At 38.4% G+C, this 26620-nt stretch overlaps 2 protein-coding genes across 2 annotated transcripts; one reads left to right on the forward strand and one right to left on the reverse strand.

Annotated features, from left to right (window-relative positions):
* Positions 1–115: 115 nt before the first annotated feature.
* Positions 116–4428, forward strand: LOC116286768 (nucleoside diphosphate kinase 6, mitochondrial-like). Its single transcript, XM_031693342.2, has 6 exons — positions 116–244; positions 377–479; positions 1113–1152; positions 1524–1607; positions 2159–2235; positions 2409–4428. Exons 1-6 carry the CDS (start codon positions 167–169, stop codon positions 2492–2494), a joined length of 468 nt encoding a protein of 155 aa, XP_031549202.1. The 5' UTR covers positions 116–166; the 3' UTR covers positions 2495–4428.
* LOC116286766 (unconventional myosin-XVIIIa) lies at positions 3738–25145 on the reverse strand. The gene is made up of 36 exons (XM_089032462.1): positions 25125–25145; positions 23755–23961; positions 23120–23296; positions 22535–22745; positions 22104–22246; positions 21517–21617; positions 21012–21078; positions 20494–20638; positions 19946–20237; positions 19627–19819; positions 19387–19470; positions 18393–18525; positions 17989–18148; positions 17581–17722; positions 16965–17154; positions 15300–15400; positions 14600–14794; positions 13991–14080; positions 13582–13635; positions 13410–13499; positions 11833–11952; positions 11209–11371; positions 10525–10652; positions 10168–10322; positions 9038–9161; positions 8566–8667; positions 8234–8446; positions 7946–8005; positions 7512–7817; positions 6998–7114; positions 6806–6889; positions 6624–6704; positions 6492–6548; positions 6133–6230; positions 5459–5546; positions 3738–5329 (listed from the first exon to the last, which is right to left on the reverse strand). The coding sequence occupies exons 1-36, from the start codon at positions 25143–25145 to the stop codon at positions 4793–4795; spliced, it is 5229 nt and encodes a 1742-aa protein (XP_088888588.1). The 3' UTR covers positions 3738–4792.
* Positions 25146–26620: the final 1475 nt, after the last annotated feature.

Raw genomic sequence — 26620 nt, forward strand, 5'->3', positions numbered from 1 at the left:
AATAACAATGAGAAATATGGTAAATGTCAATGTTGACATACTCTTACGAATACTCAACGAATTTCTCCGTCATCTTCACGAAAATTTCCGAAGTTGTATCCGGTGTATCTTCGGAGCTATAATACTACAAGCGTTATGAAAGCATGTGTTTGTAGTGATAAATATAATGGCTCATTCAAGGAAAGTCCAGTTGACTCTAGCTCTTCTTAAACCTGACATCATGCTTCACCCAGTGAGAGTTAAGGTAAATATGTTTTTCTAACGTGAACCACAGGCATCCCAAGCTCCAGCTCTGTTCAGTAGAGCTAGTTTTGATTTCATGCTGTATTCATTTGATAATAATCATTAATATATATATATCTATTTATTAACACAGACAGTCAAGGATATAATTATAGATACTGGCTTCAATGTTGTTCAATCAAGAGTTTTATGCTGGACAAGGAAAGAAGCTGAAAAGTTCTATGCTGAGCATGAGGGTAAATGCTGGGATATGACAGCCATGTATATTGGTTTAGTCAAATCCAACTAGCAGTCTATCATTAATGCTGTGTTCTAATTGGATGAGCTACTACTAAGCTATAAGTTATAGCCTACTGGTAGCAAAAAGTGCTTTGAAAACCAAAACATATAAATTTAACTTTAATTAAAAACTCATTTGAATCTATATATATATGACCGACTTGTTGGATTTCGACTAAAACAATATTAGTCCTCGCCCTCATGGCCTATGAGTCATAGCCTAATAGACCTTTGGCCTCATGGGCTCTGTGACTCATAGTCCATTCAGGCTCAAGGACTGATTGCTAAATAGATATTATAATTATTTATGAGTTATATAATGCTCAGTAGAATGGCATATAATTTATATTCAGAGTAAACTATTGCCCCCATGTCAGACTGTATGACAAAACAGAAATGTTGGTGTTACATGCAAAAAAAAAAAAAAAAAAAAAAAAAAAAAAATTAAAGCAAGAGAATTCAACTATAACAGCAATATGACTGCATCAGATTTACTTTGGGAAATTCTTATCCATAAAAAATATAGATATATTTTGGTAACCCACCATTATTTTTGGTTCATTTTTTTCTTATTTATGTTTCTTCATTAGGAAGATTTTTCTACAATAGACTTGTGGGCTTCATGAGCAGGTATAATTGTATTAATGTTTATTGTACAAGTAACATTGTTAAAGGGTGATGGTGATGGTGATGTAGATGCATGAAAGCAATAGGGCCATGAGGGAAGTAGTTGATAATGATGATACATGCATAGTGATGATGATGGTGATCATAATCACGATGGAGATTAATGTTGATGATAGCAGTGATGATAATAATATAATTGGCATTGATAAGATGATGATGATGATGATTGGATAATGATGATGGACATTGGCATTGATAATTTGCTGACAATGTTGCTGGTATTGTTGTTAGTGATATTCGTGAGATTATGATAATGTTGATGCCAATGATGATAACTCTTTCAAAGAGTATTTTCTTTTTTCCTGATGGTCAAGTGGTCCGATGACAGCCATGATCCTATCACGACAAGATGCAATATCAAGATGGAGAGAACTAATGGGACCAACACATTCCTACAGGTATGAATGATGATGTTGATAATTATGATACATTAGCCATTTCAAGGTCAAGGAAAAAACTGGGTTTAATTAGCATTACAGTGCATTGTGGGACTGTTGGGGGATGAAATAGATGTTGTCTTGGGAGTGTGCCCTCAAACATTCCCACAATGCACTGCAATGCCAATTTGTCTCATATTTTCTTCAATGTTTGAAAAGCTAAAAGTGATCAGATGGTTGTAATGGGCTTTGAAAGAATGGCAAATATGATGATGTAGTGACAATGAAACGATGTTGGTTCTCTTGGACAACAGTGGTATGAAATAATGTATGTTGTATATTGGGTGCTTGTAGCAGTGACAGTACATGCTCACCTCTCAATTCCTTGTCCAAGTGTTGAACATGAGTAGAGTTGCTTGTTGGTTCTTTGCTGTGCCTCAAGGATTTTCCTCTGGTTTCCCTTTTCTCTGTAAAAACCAACTTCTAAATTCTTGATAAAAATTGTGTAATTCTAGTAACCCTACCAAACCCTGTATTTTTTGTATTACATGAATTTTCCTACCATGTTGCAGGGCCAGAGACATAGCACCCATTAGCATCAGAGCACTGTATGGAATATCAGATACAAGAAATGTTACTCATGGCTCAGGTCAGTATTGACCCCCAAAGGGGGCCAGAACCTCTTGTAACTGCATGACCACCATTTGCAACATCATCACACAGAAAAATGGTTTTCTAACAAAAAACTAGAACCTATTCTCTCATGATCCAGTGAATGACTGCATTAACTTGACCAGTAATCTATTTTCTTTTTTCGTTTAGACTCTGATGAATCTGCAATGAATGAAATCAAGTTTTTCTTTCCAGACTTTGATTTTAAATCATACTTGCAACAATGGAATAAATAATTCATTTCTTTATAGCAGGAAATCCAAAACAAGACAGTATCAAGCTATTATCTGAACTATCTCTACTTTACCAACTTGCTTTAAAAATTATGAAGAAAGAATTTAAAAAACTCCTCAATACTTAGATGTTAATTAAGTAGAGCAGTTAAATAGATCAAAGGGATGAGATTGTATATCATAACTTGGCGTTAGATAAGCAGCTTGCAGAAGTAGTTACCGACAGGGTCACAGTTCAGAAATATAGGCATTCATGCAATAGTAACATAGAATAGATGCTGCTGTCAAAGTTTTTGTTGTAGTATCTTTTTCATTCAGAAAAGAAAGCTTGTTGCATGTCCAAAGTGGTAATATGAGCAACATTTGCTTTTCAACTTGCGACAATTCAGCATGCTCTTACTGACTGCATTACCTATTTATATATATTTTTATCACCAATTTATCTTGGAATGACACAAATCTATGCCAACACATGTTGACATTAATAAAGTGGCAATAGAGTGCAAACATATCCGTGAAATATTAGTATTACTAAATTACACTATTTTATGCTAATTATATTGTTTTCTTTTGTTTAACTAGGACTATTTTGAACAATTTAGTAATTAGTGTTTCACGTACTGTTTAAAAAACGAGCAGGAGTGTTTTATTGGGCTATAAAACACGAGGCGCAGCCGAGTGGTTTTATAGACCCGATAAGACACGATCTGCAAGTTTATTAAACGGCTTAGAAAACTTATGATGTATGTTCTCATATTGTACCGAATTCTTTACGAAATGAACCAAGTTTGATAGAGAAAATCCAAGTTAAAGTTTATGCAAATGAAGACGAATCTATATCAGATATAAAATCACCTCCATGGTCATGATTTCTATTGTTTTCTTCATGAATTATTATTGAGTTTTCTAAAGATATATTGTTTGCACTCTATCATATTTTATATATGATATTTTATCAAAAACCAATCATTCATTGTTCAAATAGAAGATTAACATGTTAAATAACATTTAATATCATTATACAACACAATATTTCTAACTTGCATGCAGGTTTCAATTCATTTTAATATTTATTGTACGAAAATAGCCCTTTTAAGGGTAAGGTGTGTAAAAACAGCAATTATTGCTGTCATTGGCACTTGCAATCATTTACCATGGTCATATATTTAATTCTCTATTACTGGTTAGTAACCATTTATGTCCTTGGTATTACAAAAGAAATAGCTCATAAAAAAGAGAAACTTGGTTAGGAATTCTTAATGTGATTTTTATTGCTATTACTGTGATTCTCCAAAAATAATCATAAAAGCATAGCTGCCAGGGCCAAGGAAAAAGCTGCAGCTAGGTTTTAGGATTCCCTAGCAAATGGTTATGCAATAGATGTTGCAAAAATGTTGGCAAAGTCACATCAACTGCACTATCTTTGTTCATTAGCCTCCAAATGGCATCTCCAACACCAATGCAATACAATTACATATATCTTCATACATCTCCATCCAAGATAGGTGAAATGATAAGTATTTGAATGAGTCACAACATGGCAGCCAGTAGCCAGTAGCACACCAAAATTAGCCCTTTTCTGGATATTGGTGATACCTCGCCCTCCCCCTCCCCCATTGAACAAAGACAACTAAAAATGTAAATGCATAAAAAATTAATGTTAAACGATTTGAAATTGGTACACAAACACTTATTTTCTTAAGATGCATATTTTAAGCCCACTAACTACATTAATGACCTAAATAGGCTAGTGTTGCAGCTATGCAACATGTGCAACGAAGGACAGTCAGCTGAATCTGCATAACGACAAGATTTAAAACCTTTTGCTGCAAGCACAAACCAGGATATAGCAGATGTGACAAGAACAGACTGTAAGTGGAAAATACATAACACTTGAAAAAGTGATCTAAAATAAACTAGATTTTCCTGTCTGCCAACTCTTCTTCTTTCAAACGTGTCCTATTTCTTGTGGTATTCATAAGGTAGATTTGAGGAAAAAACTGTAAGGGGAAGTTGTCCCAAGTTTTTTTGGATTTCATTCTGTTCATTAACATTTCATTCTCGTTGCCCTTCTCTTGTAGTGCTAAGGAACAAATATTTTCAATTAAGTTACAATCAACATGTATTCTCATTGATAGAATACTGAATTTTGTGATTGCAGTATGCTTTCTAGATAGAGCGACGTCGTAGAAACGTCTCATTTCTATTTTTAGAAACATGACGTCACAGAAACCCCCAATTTTTATTTGTAATAAGTATGACGTCATAATTAATTGGCCTGATCTGATTGGTTGTAATTCACTATAAGTCAAAAGCTCCAGGAATGTCCTCTTTAGCTTTGCGGCTCATCCGTTCTAAGCTTTTCCTTTTTTCTATACTTTTTTTCCTGCGATCGTCTCGTGATTTGTGTTCTGCACTCTTTTTTCTCTTGGAAGATTCATCAGTGTGTTTAGTACGATCTTCACCCTTCTCAGATCTTGGGCTTAGATTAGCACTGGTTTTACGAGTAGACGAATCAGCTGGACTGCTAGTACCACTGTGTGAATCTATACTACTGTCTTTGAATTCTCTGAGCTTCTTTTTTAGTTTACTATCCAACTCGTCACGCTCATCAAGATCTTCTATTGATCGGTATGATCGCGGTTCTGAAGGCACACGGGAGCTTGTTTCAAGGTTAAGATCAGAGTCATCGCTAAAGTCCCCATCTGATAGTCTATCTGAGTCAGAATGCATGTCATCTTCTAAAGCGTGCTGGAGTTCAGCTACGCGTTTCTTGGATAGAGCCAGCTCTTGTTTGGTCGATGCTAATTGAATTTCTAGCGATTCTACTTCACGTTCCTGTAGAAGATGATATAAAAAATTAGAAAAACACAAGGGAATGTATTTTAAAATGCGCCATTACGTAAGGTCACCGTGCGGCAATGATGCATGGTTTCTACGTTTACAAGGGACTGGATTGAATGTTACCGCTTCAGATTTCTTCTTTTTCAGTTCACCGTCACGTTTCTCTATCGCACTTGTCTCATCCTTCATTTCACGCATATGTCGTTCCAATCTGCAAAAGTGATCAAACAGAAAGTTAGTAATGCTTGTACACGTATATAGTAATAGAGCAGTTGTCGTATGACCGTGAATAAGTAAGAGCCGTATGCGTGCCTTGCCGCGATCCTGATAATTTTTTGAATTTTGATTGGGGGATTCTTTCCCTCGCGCAGTGTGCCGTGACCTTGACTTGACCTTGTCCGCGCCGTGTTCATGCCGTGCTTTGGGTATTGATCATGCAATGTGATTGGTCTGGCGTATGCCTTGTCGTTTGACGACCGTGCTCGTGCCGTGAGCCATCAACAATCATCTAAAACTGCTCTAAATACAAAAATAAGATGTGATGTAGATGTGTTTCAAAGGGACCGGGAATCAGATTTTGAAAGACCACATCACGCAAGTTCCTACGGAATGTCACGATACCGTTACGAATGTAGTTGCGTGACATTGCATGTCAAGTTACACGGCACGGTAAAAATAATCAATTCATGGCGTTATTACGGTACACAATTTCTCGCACGACTTATCCACACGAGCGAGCCCAGTCAGACGTTCCTACCACACTGAGTACGAATAACGAAGACAAGAAAAACACTTACTTCATGTTTTCTTGCTGTAATTTAGTTTCTCGAAGCAGGCATTCATCCCTCTCTTCTTGAAGTCTTAATACTTGTTCTTTTAATCTGTTGACTTGAGTCTGAAATACAAATGATCCGTTCTTGTCATGACCCAGATGTTTGGGATCCCTGTGGTGCGTTCTTTTTTAATGTAAATACTTACAAACGTTTGTAGAAATTTATCAATATAAAAACACAGAGGAGTCGTGATATTTTGTTGATATTTGAAATAGTAAATCGAATAAGCCTTTATTTGACATGGTTTGACTAGCTTTTTTCTTTTTAATGTTTGGCCCTGATTTGTGGTCTACCTGTGGTTCTAGCAGAGGAGCCTTACTTACATCTTGTCTCTTTTTGAACGTTCCCTCAAAGTCAAGCTTGCTCTCCAACTCTTTCATCTAAATATAAAAGGTAAAGTGTATTAATATAGCGATTGAGTATAAATAAGCAGGGCTTCCTGCGGTGTTGCCTACCTTGCTATCCATGGAGGACAACGTTTGCTTGTCTACAGTCGATCCTTCCAGATAATCTAGTCTTGAGCTCATGGTAGATATCTAGGATCAAGACAGACAGACAGATTGATAATCAAGATACCATACTTATAACCATCTCAGGAGCAGCAGCACAACCATTACATTCATAATCACCGTCCTACCTTGAGTTCAAGTGCTTCTTTCTCGGTAATTGTATCGTGAAGAAGATTTTCTGTATCTCGCAGCTGCGTTTGTGTTTCAGAAACCTGTAAAACAGCATCCTTAGAATCAGCCGCTGGCAAAGACAAAAACAAAAAAACCCACACCCCTATTTCCACATAAAGCTCAAAGTAAAGTAAAGTAAACATTTTTACCTGTTTGATTAATTGTCTGTTTTTCTCGGTCAACGTCTCCATATCCTCTTCATCCTCTTCTACGCGACTCTGTAGCGAGGTCAGTTCCTTTAATTGGACAAAGTACCTGTTCTCGATCTGGAAAAAAACCCGAACGTTCATCACTGTCAAAATAGCTTGCATACTTCCCTTCGCAGACGTTAGGATAACGTTTATCATGATAATAATCGTGTATATTTTGTGCAAACAATTTCAAACATTCTGCAGTACTTCTCAGGCCCGCGCGGGGTAGTACAATTTGTCGTCGCGATGAAATATGTTTTGGTAGACGTCAATCAAAACGTCTCACGACATTGTCGAAAAAGGCAAAGTTTTTAAGGGCACTTGTCTATGGGATGTCATGGAAACGCCTGATTGAAGTCCGCTGATTAAATAATCCTAGCGCAATCAGAGCGATAGTCTTTTCGCGAAAATATGAAAACTTCTTGCCAATAAGAGTTTGGTAACCGATATACACAACACAGGAAACCCATACCTCAAGTTTTGATTTCGAAACAGAATCCAGCTGCGACTGAACATCTTTTAGTTCCTCTTCTACCTTCTTCTTGGCTTTTCTCGCAGCATGTGCTGCATACTCCGCGTCTTCGAGCTTGTCTTTCAAGGCTTTCATTTGGTTTCTGTCTTTAAGTTTCTTTTCTTGCTCCTCAATCACAGTTTGAGCGTCTCTTAGCAACGCTTTCGTTCGCTTTAGCTCGCGTTTTAATCGCTTTTCGTTTTCAACGTTACCGCGTTCCAAGTTGTCACGCAACTCTTGCAGTCGTCGTTCTAGCTCACGCTTTGCCTTGGATCAACGATAAACAAATAATAAATATTATAACCAAAAAAGTTCGAGGGAAGTATGAAGGTTTTTCATTTCTCAAATGAATGAATATGACGTGCAGGGTGATAATAGTCCAAGACATCCCGTACCTTGACAGACGCTGTCTTTTCTTGATATTCGTCCTCTAGTTGGCCTTCCATCTGTTTGATCTACAATACAGTATTATACTGGTAAGTGAATTTTAGTCAAGGGGAGGGGAGGGACGGGAGAGATGATGTAATGATTGATCTACAATACAGTATTATAGGACTGGTAGCGTATTTTAGTTAGGGGGAGGGGAGGGGACGGGAGAGATGATGTAATGCAACTGGGTCGCGATCGCGTAGTTATGTGGAAGTTGAGACGAAAGTAAATATCGGTTAATGTGGAATGTTCACCTTCTTTTGCATGGAAAAACGAATTTCTTCCAGCTCTTCTTCCTTTGCTTCCAGTTCCTTGTGCACGAGCTGTTTGTCTCGCTCTGCAGCCATTTCCAGGCGTAGTTTAGTTTGTTCCAGGACTTGGATCTCTCCGGCTTGTTCGTCTAGCTCTTCTTCTTGGTCTTGAATCTTTTGTTCCAGTTCACGGATAGTCTTCTTTAAGGTGATAGTCTACAGGGCAAGGATAAGATAAGATACACTGACCGGCAATATACACACTTTCCTATACCATTATAAATAGATAAGACAATACATGAGACATGACACGTGGTGTAAATGACGTCACTTACATCTGCATCTCCTTTAGTACCCAGGTTGCCAGCCACGTCGTTCAAATCGTTGGTCAGCCTATGATTCTCCTTTGTCAGTCTTTCAACGTCATCTTTAGCGCTCTGTTTAGAAACGGAAAGAAAAAAATCACACTTTACACTATGGCTTCATGATTTGAGTAAGTATTCGTATCGTGATAATGACGGTGCCCGTGTTCGGCAGGATGCCGGGGTGAATCCAGTGGGGGGGGGGGGGGTGTGCAGGTGGTGCGCACCCCCCTGATTCGACTTTGTGTCCCTACTTCGAAGTAACCAATACTGGTTTTTCCTTTTAATTCTAAGTGGTGCACCCCCCCCCCCCTGAGTTAGCTTTGTACGCAGCACCCCCATGAACAAAATCCTGGTTCCGCTCCTGGGATGGATTCACCAAGATACCTGCACCTCATGATCTAGATCCTGTTATCATTATCGTGTTTTCTCCCCTGCTACGTACCTCCAGTTCTTGTTCCAGTCTGTATTTCTCTGATTGATATTTTTCTTTTTCCCGGTTGATCTTATCTCTTAAGCTTCTTTCATGAGAGACTTCTTCTTTTAAGCGATTCGCCTCCAGGTCGAACCTAGAAACCAACAACAGTTTCTTTATCACAATCATCACTATCAAAACGTTCACCATCTGTCCACCATCATTATCACCACTATGATCATCATCATCATCACTACCACCGTCATCATCACCATCATCATCACCAACACCGTCATCATCATTATGACCACTATGATCATCATCATCATCACTACCACCGTCACCATCACCATCACCAACACCGTTATCATCACTATGACCACTATGATCATCATCATCATCACTACCACCGTCACCATCACCATCACCAACACCGTCATTATCACTATCACTATGATCATCATCATCATCACTACCACCGTCACCATCACCATCACCAACACCGTCATTATCACTATCACTATGATCATCATCATCATCACTACCACCGTCACCATCACCATCACCAACACCGTTATCATCACTATGACCACTATGATCATCATCATCATCACTACCACCGTCACCATCACCATCACCAACACCGTTATCATCACTATGACCACTATGATCATCATCATCATCACTACCACCGTCACCATCACCATCATCCATCACCAACACCGTCATTATCACTATCATCACTATGATCATCATCATCATCACTACCACCGTCACCATCACTATGACCACTATGATCATCATCATCATCATCACCAACACCGTCATTATCATCAATATTGTCATAAACATCACCACCACCACCACCATCATCATCACAATCATCGCCACCATCATGAGCAACATCAGCATTGCCATCATCACCATCATCATCACAATCATCGCCACCATCATGAGCAACATCAGCATTGCCATCATCACCATCATCATCACAATCATCATCACCACCATCATCAGCAACGCCATCATCATCAACATAATCACCATCATCGTCATCACCATCTCCACCATCATCATCACCATTATCATCATCATCATCTCCGTCATCATCATCACCATCATCATCAACATCAGCATCGCTATCATAGACAACCACTCACTTGCGCTGCTTCTTTTCCAGTTCAGAGTTTCGTGTCTGTTCGTCTTCAAGCAGTAGTTTTAAGTCCTGCATCTCCGCATTGATTCGCGAGGACTTCTTTTTAAGTCCAGTAACGACCCGTTGTAGTTCATCGTTCTCTGCCTTCTCATCTGTTAACTAAATAAAACACATCAGTGTAAGTTAACGTTAGATAGAACGTCGTAGGACATGGAATCGAAACCTAAGGAACTTAAGGTGACACTAATCTCTCTATCGTGCATCACATGCTAGTAGAGTTCAAGGGTTCAGCTCTTTAACCTCCAAGAGGTAAGCGCCTAATATTATGGTTTGTCTAGATTTTGTACCCATTCATACTTACCTTTCTTTCCAAATGTCTCTTCTGGTTGGTTAAATCTTCAATCTCTTGCTCTGATTCGCCCTGGATCTTTCGTCGAAGTTCTTCATGTTGACGGGAAGCTTGAATATACCGATCACGATAGAACGTATCTAAAACAAGATAAAACGTTTTTTAACAATGTTGGCGTCACGCAATGATGTCACGAGATAATTATTCCATGTCGTGACTGTGTCGTATCACGAATGATTTAATGATAGACAATATTACACAAAACAATTATTAGCGGTTCAAATTTGTTCATGAATACTTGTAGTATCAACCCCCCCCCCACTAATAAAGGAACACGTGAAGGAATGAGATCCATTTCCGAACCGCCTTGCAATTCCGGATGCATCCAATAGAGGCTTTGCACCAACTGTTTTACATGAGAAAGAATTCAATTCCCGAGAGCAAAGGGATTTTATTGTTCTGCCATCTAACCACAGGCAGCCCAAGTTATATTGTGTGCCCTGGCAAGTGATGTTACAATGTCTCTGTAAGAATCGAGGTTAGATATTCGGATCAATTTTTTTCAAGACGCTCACATATTGGTTGACGACGGAAGAAAGCGATAGCCAACGCCTTATATCGAGTATTCAACATCATTGTCAAGCTTCTTGTTCATGATACTCTCGTTTAACCATGAGGCTCGAGGTGCTATTTTACCTTCTTCTTCGTCGTCTTCATCATTAGACGCTCCTTCTCCTTCGTATCGTTCTAATCGTTCTAGTTTAACGATAGGTCGAGTAGCAGACGAAGCGATAGCTTGGGCTTCCAGGAGGTTAGTCTCGAGTTTCTTATTCTTCTTTTCGATCTCCTCGTAAGATTCCTTCAACACAGAAATATCCGTGAAAATAAAGAACCGCTTGTAATGATTATATTAATCACAAAGAGAGGGGCGAAAATCTCTCTCAACCAGTTTGAAATCATTATTTGTTTGTGTGGATAGAGCCTTTTACTTTGAATGTTCTAACATTTAAGACCTCATAGGATTGATGAGTGATGTGCGTATACACCTGGGTAAGGTTGTACAAAGGGTGGATTGCGCTATCCAACGGATAAATCTTATCCAGGGTTATAAATTTATTGGATAACAGCATATCCACTGGATAAAGATTTATCCGAATGAATGTTATGACAGTCGCAAACATACGTACACTGTCACCCAATCACAGTCACGGCCCGTCAGTGACGGTCACATGTACAGCACGGTCAGTCAAGGTGATATTTACAGTTACAGTACATATCTGCAGTCACATTAAATCATATTAAATCATGTATAATAATAACCTGTAGTTCTTGTAGAGATCTTTCTAGTCTCATTCTCTCCATCGATTCTTCTTCCAGTACTTGACTAGCATGGTTCGCTGTAGCGCGATCTTCAGCTAAAGCATTCGATAACTCTGATACCTGAATAGATAGAAAAATATACCAGTGAATACTTTGTAGTTGGTTACTATGACAAAACTTCTTGATGGGTGTTTGGGGGAGGGGTGGGGATAGAGAAAGAAAGCGACTTTTCCATTACCCTCTCCTCCTCCTATAAAGAAAAAAATAATAATAATAAACATTTTCTAGGGATATAGAAGTTCAAATCCAAACAGACTTAGATAAAATATGCCACGTGTACTAGCAGATGTTACTGAACCTAAGCAAGGAATATCCTAACAAAGAAATCACTAGCCACAAAATGTTATCTTGTCTAATATTATCCTAATAATCACTAATAATATACATTATTTTTATGCCGCAGTAGGAACGACAGTTGTGACAATTGCGCACTTTGACCTATATTCCTAATTCTAAGTTTCATTGAAAAAACGACGTTCAACAATTAATCTTAAATTCAAAATAAATGAATATGTACCGAATAGCATGTTGTTCGTTTTAACCCTACCTTTAAATATCCATAATTTTTGTAACAGAACGAAGAAAAGTATAGAATTCGGCAAGAAAAGTTAGAATTTACGCTTACAACGAAAAGGAAAGACGACGATAAAAAATGACAATAGAGTGACCGGAATAAGGCACGGCTAGACGCCACGAGAGCTATGAATAATTCCTTTTACAACGCGGTAAGACGCGCGTTATTTTGACATTTCGTAATTAAAGACAGACTATTGTTTAGTCTGGCAAGTCCGTGATAAGGGGATAATCTTGATAGAAAAAAACCACTACTGGTTTGGGCGAGGATTTAATATAATTGATCAGCAGGATAGCGACAGCAAAGGGAGGAAGAAGAAAAGAAAGTGCTTTTTGATTGGTCGAAATTAGCCTCGCTGCTTTTTGATTGGTGGAGATTAGCCTCGGTGCACGCAGAGAAGACGCCATATAAGTAGTGTATCAAAGCGTCGACAGCTCCATGATGCAGCGCGTTCTACAACTCCGAAAAGCGTGTCAGTTTTTTTTAAAATTATTATTTAGACGAAAATATCTTCATTATATCGAAAGAAAAAAACCAATTCAATCGCTTATGAAATTATCGTAATGTGCGATGTTTAGGGAGACATATTCCAGTCGCATCTATCAAAGGGAATACTAACTTACTCAGAAACAACCTTCATAATGTACTGAGATACACATTACACTCTGGTTATTATCACAGATCATTTGGCCTTTGAGTTGGTCTTCGTTAGTGCTTTTAAAGTGCTCTCGTAAACAACCTAGAAATAAACGTTCGATCTCCAAAGAAAGGTTCTTCTCAGACTGGGAATAATACCAAACAATCTTTAAGCCTATATGCATGATATTCAACCACTCAGTCCTAAATGACAAGTCGGTGTAATAGCCCTCATTAGGGAGGGAGGGGTAGGGAAATCCTTTTTGCTACTAGCAACCCCTCCCCTCTCCCCTTAAAAAAGACTTACCTTCTTTTCGAGTTTTTCATTTATCACAGCGTATTCTCTGTTTTCATTTTCTAGCTTGACGATCTTTGCTTTTAACATTTCCACCTCGCCCTAGAATAATCAACCATCGAATCAGTAAAACATTGGCAACGACACAGAGAACAGAGCAGGACAGGATGTGTAGATCACTTACTGTTTTGGATTGGAGTTGTTCCTCTGTACGATGTACGTTCAGAAGCGGTAATACCTGCGATAAATCACAACATCGAACATCAAAACATATCGAACATCAAAACCATCAAATTCTATGGTGGTGGTGTTGGGTAGTGGTGGTGGTGGTGTTGGGTAGTGGTGGTGGTGGTGGTGCTAGCAGTGGTAGTCATAAGTCTAGTGGTAGTGGTGATAGTAGTGGTGGTAGTGGTGGTGGTAGTGGTGGTGGTGGTAGTGGTGGTGGTGGTAGTGGTAGTAGTGGTGCAGGTGGTGGTAGTAGTGGTGGTGGTGATAGTATTGGTGGTGGTGGTTGTCAGTGGTGGTGGTAGTGGTGGTAGTAGTAGTGGTGGTGATAATATGGTTTATGGTAACCGTTTCTTCTAATCATTTACCTTTGTGTACAGCCTCCACCATGGCCAAGACCTTACAGCTGCAAACAAGCGCAGATTTCTCTGGATACAGATCATCGCTCGATTCTGAACCTAATATTATCAACAAATAATGCAATATATAACAACTGTACATATGTATCAATGCAAGGGAGTATCTACACGTACAGTCAACTCTCGTTACAGCGGACACACTCGGGAATGGTCACTTGGTGTCCGTAATAGGAACCGTCCCCAATAACAAGAATTATGGTCATATGTCAGAATTTATTTCGCTGGGAAATTCGCTACTGTCAGTAATGTGAAGTGAGGTGTGGTAATATCGGGGTGTCCGCAAGGCGACAATCTCAATTTTTTAATTTGAAACCTAACTTGTGGAAGACATCAACTTACTCACTAACTAGCCTAAGGAAAACCGGAGATCAAGGAGAAAACTCTCGTAGCTGAGGGAGAGAACTATACTCCAAACAAACTCAGGAATCAGACCTGGGAAATGATCCAGTAGGACTGACAGTGGTCATTTTTTGTACCCACAGTACAACCATTAAGCGCCCCCCCACCCCTTTGAGGAATTATCAATCTAAAGACCTAATAAAAACTGCTGTGTCTTACCTGTAGCTTCTTGAACTTTTTACGGGCCAGGAATCCACGGCAGTGAGCCTGAAGTTCGACGATGGTACCCGTGTTCTTCTCATCCCTGGCGTCCTCTAGTTGGGCCAACGAACCAGCACGGAAAAAGATCTGACTCAAGCCAAGACGATAGCTTCTCTTGTCTAGATCAAGATGTTCAATCAAAGCTTCTACCCCCTGAAACAAACATGCAGTGATCGTTAGTATTGATAGTGACTTCACATCATCATATCATCGAACACCAGCATTAACCATGTTAAGACATATCTTTTAAACTCAATCCGGGGAGGGAGGGGGGGTGGGTGAGGGGCGAAGGCGGGAGTTTACCTTATCTATTCCCACATATTCCCAACATCCCTCTACATTTCCATGAATTAGTTTGAACACTTATGGAATATTTCATACATAATTCCAACACGTAAGAGCCCTCGTATCCATAACCCCTCCAACATCTCCATGATATCTCCGTGATATTTCCATGACATGGAAGTGCCCAAAAGGTTGCAAGTTTGACTTCAACTAATTTGCATGTTTTCAAATGGTTTTCTTTTTCCAGCGACAGGAGTGGAGTATATGATATGTAACACCATGGTCTTGTTTTTTGTTGATATATTCTTGTACTAGAAAAGGTAGGGGGATTAAAGATTATTTTCAATAAAATAGGCTCATTTTTAGTAGTGACCTTCTTCTCGTCCAAGAATGGTCCAGCATTCCTGTGCTCTGCAGGCGCGAGGATATCAAAGCGACGCCTAAACTCAGCGAATGGCATGTGCTCTGGGAAACCTGAAAAATAGAACGAGAAAAGAATGTAAATATTGGGATCCCTGGGTTGGACCATGAGGAAATATTCATCATCATCATTATCGTCATGACGTATCATCATTATTACCATCACCATCACCATCACCATCACCATCACCAACATCACTGAAACCTCATCATCAACTGAGCTGCAGAAAGACCAGCGCTATATCTAACGGTTTAACTCAAAGACAAGAACCGAACAGCGAGCAAAAAGCTGATGAACTAAAAGATTCTAACTGACACTTGATGTTCAAGCAAACTCGTTTAACGATGTAAAGCTTTGCTTTGATTGGCTTTCCAAATCTTCTAAGCCAATACAAAAACCTAACGAAAACTCTATCTTCTATGCAACTCCTTCCTTAACATTGCTCCAACCGTTAGGGTGTCCCTGCTTCAGTAGATTTTAAATTACTTGAAGACTACGCTAATCCACGTTCTTCACGATGAAATCATTGTCAACAGCATTTCTTCTAACCTGGTACACTAAATGCCTGTAATTTAGCAGCATGAACGACTACAACAACTTGTGCCTGAAGACATCTAGTGCCTCCATTATAACCAGAGCCACTGAAAGCACTAAAATCTTTGCTCTCCATCTTACAGATCGAAACTATTCGCCACTTAAGACATGTTTACACTCTTCCAAGCTGACAGCAAGCGTATATTCCTGATTTCTTGCAATATTATGAACACCGAGTTTCACATCCCTAATGCTAGGCTTTTAGAGAAGAACTTAGTAAACTTGGTATGCTAAATATCACTAAATATCTAGATATCTTGAATGTCCAAATGGGCCAACCTCTAGACAAGCCAACAGTAAACAAAGCTGAAAGGATATCAAAGAACTAATACCAAACAATAGAATAATTAACATCTAAGATTAGACGTTAATACGACTTGAAACACCAGCGTACAAAACGAGTACAAACCTGTACGAAACTGAGAGAATACTTTTAATTAAGTCTTGAAAGTATATTTTTGAGCAAAGATATGATTTGTAGAGAACTTCTTACAGTTTCAGGGATTAGTTATATTGAAATAGTTGTTCATAATAGCAAAACAATAAAAGAGAATAATGCGTTGTTTTCTTTACAAAACCAATATGGTAAACCTGGTAGAAGGTATGTGAAGGGTATGATAGAATGATTGACATAACGACCTCAAAATGAAAGGGTCATAGTAAGTCCATTCAAAACTCCATTAGTCTTCAGGAACTTTCACTCAGTTTAATAATCCATTAATATAAAAGTGACTAAAGCTTGTAGCAGGGTACGAATGGATCAATTTGCATAAAATGGAGCTGAACCGGAAGCGGTAATGTGTTTTATACACCGGAAGTAAAAGTCATGGAAAACTAGACAAGAAAACGTCAGCTGGAGGTATGACTTTGCTAGATATGTTTTTAAAAGGCTTGAACCGATATGTCGTATTCTCGATAATATCGCCGCTACCACCATATCGAAAATCTTCATATCACCAGCAACACATCAAATATAAATAAGAATTGTCTGAAAGAACATTACTCCATCGTAATAGTTCGTACCTTGTCTGTGTATTCGTATGGCATCTAGCATCTCAGCAGCCCTCAGCTGTTGTCTGACAAGTGGTACTTCTAATGATGCCACTTCTTTATCCTTATCTGCACCTTCTTGTTGTGGTCCATCTGCAATCAGTGGTAGGATGGTACGAACAAAGTTCACTTTAGTCTTGCGGATTGCTTCAAGAATTGTGTCCTGGAAAAAAATTCAGTCGAGAATTTAACTAAAGAAACTAAAATCATTTCATTTCTAAAGGATGACAATAAGCCTTTTCATAGTTTAAGAATTGATTCCACTGCGCATGCGATTTTATCCCGAATTTCTAACCTTCTTTTGTCTAAACCTTCTTTTGTTCTTAATTAAACAAAAGAAGGTGAGAAATTCGGGATAAAATCGCATGCGCAGTGGAATCGATTCTTAAACTATGAAAAGGCTTATTAGTATCGTATGCATAGCTATTTCAAAGTTGTGTTGATCAATGCATAGTGAATTGGTGAATTGGTGCAAAATGATGCATTGTGGTATAGCTTAGGTACGAACAAAATCAAATGAGGCAAAACTAAAAGATGTTTGTACTCAAGCTATACCAGAATGCACGGCAATCAGTGTTTATATACATACCACTTGGTATATTAGTTGCAGACACTGGGAGTTCTTCTTAATAGCAGTAGGGGGTGTCATCGATGTTCGTTTGAAGCTTCTTGACCTCGATATGCTGCTCTCCCCAGTATTACTCGTACTAAACAGATCAGCAATTGGTGGCCTGGTGATTGAAGATATCAAGTTAGGACACAGACAATACAATCACTAGATGAGAAACGATAGCTATTGCCTTACTCCCAAAAATACATGCGGGAATGACGTCATCGATCACAAATCAAATAACGCCTTGCAGGATTACTACAGATCCAATCACGTTTGCGCACACCAGGCAAGGTTAACATTCCCACAAGCACGCCACGACACGGTATCTTTGTATATTTCAAAGAGTCTACAAAGAGTCCTCGTGACTATGGTCAGAATACCTACTTGGAGGAGTCTGAGAGAACGCCGCGAGCTTGTTTGGTTGTAGAATGTTCTCTAGCTAGTTTAAGCCACCCACGTGCGTTGTACAGCACTGGTACGGTACCCTGACTGTGGTTGACGTAGAAGGTGTCTTTACGAGGTCCTTGCTTCACCCAGGATTGTTCTGGTGGAAGATGAAAACATGGTCACTGAAATGATGATCTTACTGGTGATGTAATGATAAAACACACAAACAGAGGAATTCATGCATGAAGAAGTGACCGCACGCTCGAAATCTCTCACGCAAAAGATAGCGTTCATGCCATCCCTACTTTGAATGACATTCAGTAACATCAAGATATCTACTTCTTAGACCCCAATTCTTGGGTGTCATCGTTAGGCACAGTCTCTTTCTTGATGTAACTTACTGTCACTACAGTGATGTACGTAGACTCTAGCCAAAAAACTACTATCATTGGCTCCAGGGAAGATAGATTCCTCGTCAAGAATCCAAAGAAGTCCTTTCTGTTCATTTTTAAGATCCAACGTGGAGCCTCTCGTCTAAACAAACCAAACATTATAACTCAACATATTGACATAAGCTTTTGACTAAACAGAAAACGAGTTTGAAATTAGACCACTCACATATGCGCTCGCATGCTAATCTTTGCGCGCTATATAACTGCAGACAATTTTTCATTTTTTATAAAATACAAATTAGGATAGCTGGATTTTTTTGGTTACGGAGAAAAATAGAAAGTACGGGTGCATGATGTGTGCATTCATAAAACCCGCATCCCAACCAATCAGAAAGTACGGGAGCATGATGTGTGCATTCATAAAACCCGCATCCCAACCAATCAGAAAGTACGGGTGCATGATGTGTGCATTCATAAAACACGCATCCCAACCAATCAGAAAGTACGGGTGCATGATGTGTGCATTCATAAAACACGCATCCCAACCAATCAGAAAGTACGGGTGCATGATGTGTGCATTCATAAAACACGCATCCCAACCAATCAGAAAGTACGGGTGCATGATGTGTGCATTCATAAAACCCGCATCCCAACCAATCAGAAAGTACGGGTGCATGATGTGTGCATTCATAAAACACGCATCCCAACCAATCAGAAAGTACGGGTGCATGATGTGTGCATTCATAAAACCCGCATCCCAACCAATCAGAAAGTACGGGTGCATGATGTGTGCTCTCATAAAACCCGCATCCCAACCAATCAGGAAGTGCGGGTTCATGATGTGTGCTCTCATAAAACACGCATCCCAACCAATCAGGAAGTGCGGGTTCATGATGTGTGCTCTCATAAAACACGCATCCCAACCAATCAGAAAGCAAGATCTATAACACATTATTATTATTATAGCACGCATGGTAGTAGTACATATCGTATTAGTGCTTACCAGGCCTTTAACAGCTTTGTCGAATACATTGACTACAGGCTCAGGTGAGGTTGCTACGCTCTCAAAGCTGCATTCGATGTTCTCCTACAAAAAAAAAAAAAAAAAATATATATATATATAGAAATCAATAAACTATTATAACAGATGTTTTAAGTTTTATTCAGTGACTCAGGATTTATTTGAAAGGGTGTAAAGTGGAGGCATTGCACAATAAGCGTTAAACCACGAGGTTAGGTTTACCTGGGAATATCGTTCCATTTGCGCATTAAACACAGTATGATGGAAGAACTTCTGGAATCTCTCTGATTCATAGTTATGACAAAGGTCTTCAAAGGATGCCCCATTTTCTTTGACAGCTGTTGGAGGGTTCTGGAATCCTGGTGCATCTAGTATGTGCATTGTTGATACACTACGAATACCACACTGAAGGGACCTGAAGAACAAATCATCAGAATGTTAATCAACCACTCGAGGTGGAATAAAAGAGAGGACTGAAAAAGGCAGACTAACATTCAATATATATTATCAATAATATATAATAGGTTAATAATATCCTAACCTGTTGATAAGTCTTACAAGGGCATTAAAAGCTTCCTGGTACAGCCCTATAGCAAAGCCTTCCAATGCTTCAATATAACTGGCTGCCACACCCTTGGCATGTCTCTCAGGGGTGGCCTCTGCTGAGGAAGGAGGAGTTGGGGAATCTGTCTTGTTCCTCATTCGAATGGTGAATTGATTGACAGGGGGTGGAGCAAAGATGATCTCAGACAGTTCTTCCTGTGTTGTACCGATGGCTGATGCTGCTCGTTGGACGGCAGCAGGGTTAGAGAAATAGGGTTTGTTATCTGAGCCTAAAAAATGATGAAGAAAAAAGTGAGAAAAAATAGGACATTTTTGAATTGCACCATGTCTTTTGACTTGGATCATTTGGAAACCAAAACCATCAAGTGAATCAAGTGAATAAGAGTGGCATACCAGTGTTACACTCTCCTCTCACCTCTGGGGTCTCAGGTTTGATTCCTGGACTTGTGTTCCCTTGATTCAAGGGTTTTTCTATCAGTCCTTCTGTTTTAAAGTATTAATATATTCACAGCTAGACAGACTCACCCATGGTAATACCAGCACCTCCCAGGTGATAGATAGCTGCTAAAGTACTCCAAATAGCTTTGGATTCATCAGATGTGATCCCCAACATGTTCAAAGCAAACTCTATCTCTGTCCATTTTTCTGACAACTTGTGGGTTTCAGCAGCCTGGAATCAAGAATAACCACTGGGTATTATAATATTCAAGGAATATTCATTCATTCATCTTTTTGAAGAATTAATTCATCTCATTAACTCCCATCCATCCATCTGTCTGTCTCCATGTTCTATCTGTCCGTCCGTCTGTCCATTTGTCTTGCAATCTTTCCATTTTTTCATCCATCCATCCATTTGTACTGAAATCTGTCAAAACATTTATCCATCCATCCACTCATTGATTTGTATTAAAATCTATCCCGCAATTCATTCATCCATCCATCCATCCATCCATCCAATATTTTACATGTACAGGCCTTGTTACATCATTATCCAGCACAACCAGCATTGGAGACTAGTCAAGGTATAAACATTACTCACTCACCTGAGGATCAAAGCCAGAGATGAAGTCATTCATTTCCTTCAGTGCTTTATCAAGCTGAAGCTCCTTCCTGTTGGCAAAAAAATGACCTCATAAAATACTTCAATAAAAGAGCATTGCCAAATGCACATAGACATTGGCTATAAACATTTTATCAATGTTTGTTGTCCCAAAAACTGCCTGGAATATAATTTATATGATTAGAATATAAGGGGACTACAAGTAACTGTCCATGCCGTTATAAACAATAGTGTCTAAAATGTTTGTAGCTTTTGTTTCCATTCTTTTATTTTTTTCTTTCCCCTACCTGCTTGCACAATTCCCTCCCCCCCCCCCCCTCCCTTAAAATATATATTTTTTACAATACTATTTTACACATATAATCTAAATTAACAAATAGTAGGTATGGGTGAGGAACAGTGAGATAAAGGGAGGAGGAAGGATGGGGAGATAAATGGGAAATGAGAATGGGATGAGAGGAAGATGTGAGGGAAGCTATATACTGTACCTAAGCTTTGGGTCACTACCAGCCAGAAGATAATAAAACACATGGAAGCTCCCTTCACCATCATTCTGCCGCACAACTCTATACTTCTCAAGGAGGAATGTCTACAAATTGAAATAAGAAAAGTTAGCACAGTTTCATTTGTTTGGTTGAATAGGTACAGCCACAGTAGTTTGGAAAATATATTCCAATGTAGATAAAATGAGTCTTTCTGATGGATGATACCTATAATGGATGGATTGGCCAGGACAATACTCCTAGATACAATGACTTAGGGTACTCTAGAGTTCCTCTTATGATAAGCCCTTAGCTATATAGGCTCAGGCAGCTTTGTAAGGATTTTTGGGTTTGGGGCTTATATAGTATTGGTAGAAAAGAATCCCTTACAAGAGGGGATGATGGGAAAGCTCTGAACCTACCCTAAAATTGCCCCGACTATGAAAACTTGGGTGCTTTCCATTAACTTGAACAGATTGAACTGAGCATCCAGTTCTCAAATGTCTACCATTTGGAAACTGGTCAGTCTGACCAATCAGTTCTGCTCAATGGAAAGTGCTCCTTGATTTCACCTTGGATATTTGAATCTTTACCTGTAATGCGCCACAAGTAAGCATGCCAGCCGAGTCAAAGTCCAGACTGGCAAGTAGTGTGAATCTGGAAGCATTGTTGTTCAGATGAGTTGAAGCATTGCCAAATGCCTCCAAAAGAGCAAAGATGCCTTCAAACTTTTGATCTGATGGTACAAATAGGATCACAGATGATTCATGTGTCACATGCAATTGATATATAAGTGGATGGATGGATAAATGGGATGGGATGGATGGGATGGATGGATAGATGGATGGATGGGTAGATTGGTGGATGGACTGATGGCCGGAAGGACAGACGGATAGAAGGATAAACGGATGGGTGGGATGGAAGGATTGATAAGTAAAATACATAATGTTGATGAAATAGTAGTAGACTTCAAGAATTTGGACAGAAATTCAAATAGAAACTTCTCCCTTTCCATCATACTAACCTGTGACAGGAGAGTGTTGTGATGCCGCAGTGACTGACAGGTAGTGTAGGATATGTTTAGCACATGTTGTCTTACCAGAACCTGTACTACCCATCAGGACTATAGACTGGTCTACTCTTGATGCCATCATGTTACGATATGCTGTCTGTGCTGCAGCAAAGATGTGTGGCGGCATATCTTCTTGCTTGCAGCCACGGAACATCTGAATGACCTGATACCAGAAATATACAAAGATTTAAGCAACGTAATTTATGTACTTTGAAAAACATTTTCAATTTGATATTTGCACACTATAAATTAATAAATTAAATTATTTAAGTAATAACATTATTTGAATTAAAGAAAATAAAACAAAAATTCCACTTGTCATGTACCACTTGTCACTCGTGTTTTGTTGTATATCCACTCATCTTAAGGCTTGTGCGTATACTAGAAAATACAAGTGCCTGATGGGATATACCATGGTATACCACTAGTATATACATACCTTATCCGTGTATATACTCATCTTAAGGCTTGTGCGTATACTAGAAAATACAAGTGCCTGATGGGATACACCATGGTATACCACTAGTATATACATACCTTATCCGTGTATATAGCCAGGTGTTGTCTAGGATTGATAACAATAAGGTTAGGACCTGCATATGTATGGATGAGGTTACTACCATATCGCTGTCGCAGGGTGTGAAGACAGCTGGATTCATTCAGGTAACGAAGAGAAGCAAGATCCTCTGCTCTGTCATACTGAGGGGGGTTGGCCTGGGAAGCAAGAATATGAATACATAGATGAATGAAAGGATGAGAGGAAAAGAAGGAGAAAGGGATATAGGAAAGAAAGACCAATGCATGAAGGATGGATGGATGATTGGATGGATGATTGGATGGATGGATGGATGGATGGATGGATGGATGGATGGAGGGAGGGATGGATGGAGGGAGGGAGGGAGGGAGGGAGGGAGGGAGGGAGGGAGGGAGGGAGGGAGGGAGGGAGAGAGGGAGGGATGGATAAGTGGATGGATGAGTGGATGGATGGATGGATGGGTGGGTGGATAGGTGGGTGGATGGGTGGGTGGATAGGTGGGTGGATGGATGGATGGAGGGAGGGATAATAATAAAAGGTCAAGTCAAGCATGTAAATGAAACAAGGAATAAAGTAGTAAATGAATGGATGATAATGTGAATGCATAAACTAACAAGCAGAACACTACTTTTTTTACCTTTTCAATGCTTTCTTCTTCAATTGTAATTACTTCTCCCCCATGGTCCAGCTTTACCTTACACATGGGAGTGTCTTCTTCCTCTTCACCTGCGGCAGGCTTAATCCTCTGCACCCTACCACCAGAGAACCCTGCCTTATGCACCACCCATACTTTCTCAGCATCCTGCCAAGCTTTCTGGGAAGCAGCCTCTTCTGCTGATTTGGGCTACAAAATAAATGATTATCATATCAATACTTAGAGTCACATACCAGCAGCTATGTTAGATGGCAGAAAATAGAAAATAGCAAATAGATTTCAAGCCGCTATTCAAATGCTTTGCTTTTTACTAAACAATTAGAAATCTTGGATAGCCATGAGCTTTGAGTAGGCTTCCTGTGGTCTAATAAGCTCTCCATATGGTTTATAATATCATATATCACAAGTCTCCTCCATACACCCACATGCCAAACAACTTTACCCATTTGCTACAAATATTGAATCAAATCTTCTGGAAGTTAAAAATATCTTATCAACTGCACAATATCCTAACAAAGGACAAAAAGGATAATAGATGGATAGTTTTAATTGGATTAATTATTTCTTACTGCTAAAATAATGTGCAAATTTATTCATTTGATAAACAGAGATGCCAGCCTTCTAAACTGTTAACTTGGTTTTAGAAATGTTCTAGATAGTTACAGTATACTAAACTAAACATTAGTCATCCTAGGCCTTCAGTCTAAAGTCATTAAATCTCAAATGTCTTATTAAACAAAACTGAAATAACATTATTATTATTATTAGTGATTACATAATGTTTTTCTTTCTGTCTCTTCTTTTCTAGACACACACATGACACATAACAATTTTGTACAAGATTATATCTGGGGAATCTTTGTAGAATGTAACACAGAGCTTCATAAGAGTATTTATTTGAATTCCAAACAGCAATCTGAATAAACATTAAAGTAGGCCAACATACCAAGGAATAAATAACTTACATATACTCAATATAATGACTTCTAGCTCAAGATTATAAACACACCAAATCAAATCTAAACACTAATATATTAAATATTCTTGAAAAGTTAGAAAGAAAAATGTACCACTAAAATGTGTGAAAATTATTTTACACACATAAATATGGACCTCCTAGGAAAATTGTTTTAAGAGTATGGTATATTGAAGTCTTAAGAATGAAGTCTAGACACAGAGTTGAGTACAGAGGAATAAAGATTGTAAAATACTAGGAGTTACTAAGACATTAGGTGGTAGTTAGTATTGTTACAGAGTGCAAACAGGACCCTACAACAGACTGTCATTAAAGTGCACTAGTTATAAAATACAATATGAACCTAGAAACTTTATAATATATTAATATACAGTACCTTGACAATTTGTAACAACATGCTGAGCTAATCAGAAGAGTAATGCTACTCCAGAATGACCATGAAGGGGAAAGAAATATTAGGACAGGCTTCATGTTCACCAATTTATGTTGACTACATGATTGACTAAATGACTAAACAAAATTCAAACAGACATTTAAGCTTCTTTTCTCTTCTTCAACAATGCTTGCATTAACCTTTGTTGAAGTTTGTCCTTGCCTATTGAAATGGTCTTTTATCATGGTTTTTGGATTAATATTTTGAATTCACAACAGAACAGAGATTTGGAAGAAACATCTACAGATACTTCACGTGTAGTGTAGAAGACAGTTATAAACATCAGGTGTTCTTTAACTTAGACTATCTTGAATTACTTAACCTTTGTCACTCTTAGCTTTAGTCATGTCACACACCACAACAACCAAATAAACCTAATAGAGCACTACCTATTTTCAATAGAATATTAGTTTTCTAATTTCAAAATCCGAAAAAAATTATTTTTAGTGCAATCAATGTATTTTTGTTTTGTATAACTTTACCAGTAAAGAAAGAAATGATACTCAAGAATAGTCTGAATTGTAGAAATGTGAAACATTTCTGGCTAATTTTAAAGTACTTCTTTAATCAATAATTATATCTGTAAATTATGCGTTCGTTGACTAAAAAAAAATCCTTAATGAACTATTACTTTTGTTCTTTTTTATCTTTATTCTTAAATAAAAAAACAAATAACGTTTACAACAACAAAAATTGTTTTGAAATTTAATTAGATAGTATAATCATAATTTCAGAAGTGAAAATAATCTCAATACTTTAGATCTAGTTATATTTCCATACTTAGTGCTTATCCAATGTCTCTAAATAAAGCCAGGATCAATTTTCTTCTACTTATAAATCTTTTTTTTTTCAAATTGTACACATTGTGAATAATCAACTAATTATAAAAATTCCAGCAAAAATAATTATCAAAGATGAATAAATATTAATAGCACCAACATTGATGAAATAAAAGATGGATCCTTTTTAGGGTTTTAGACAATGTCTGCCAATGTAGCAACCATGCAACGTTCCATTGAAGAACAGACCTGTTCAATATGGAGGCTGGTCATTTGAATAAAATACAGACAGTACTGAATCCCTAAGTACTGCATCTCAATAGACAACCACAAGATCTTATATCATTGACATAGACATTCATAGGTTTTACTCTCGAAAAGCTGGATACTTAAAACACACTTTCCACTTTCGGACTCTCAATTTCATTTTCCTTATGTCACGGAAGTTGTAATACTTACAAAAATATCTCCAGTAAATTTTATTTTAGTTTTTTCCTTCGATTTTAAAAGTATTTTCTTTCGGTAATCTGGTTTGTAGTTGGAGAAAAATCTGAAAGGGTTTCAAAAAAGCCAATACAGATGCTCAAAGGTACTTGACCTCGTAACAAACCTGTTCTAACACAATTCATCACAAGAGAGGTTTTTTTCCGGGGAGTATCA

The sequence above is a fragment of the Actinia tenebrosa genome, unplaced genomic scaffold (assembly GCF_029948245.1).
Source record: "Actinia tenebrosa isolate PJP-AT-01 unplaced genomic scaffold, QUT_ActTen_1.0 PGA_scaffold1__47_contigs__length_23844297, whole genome shotgun sequence".
Lineage (NCBI taxonomy): Eukaryota > Metazoa > Cnidaria > Anthozoa > Actiniaria > Actiniidae > Actinia > Actinia tenebrosa.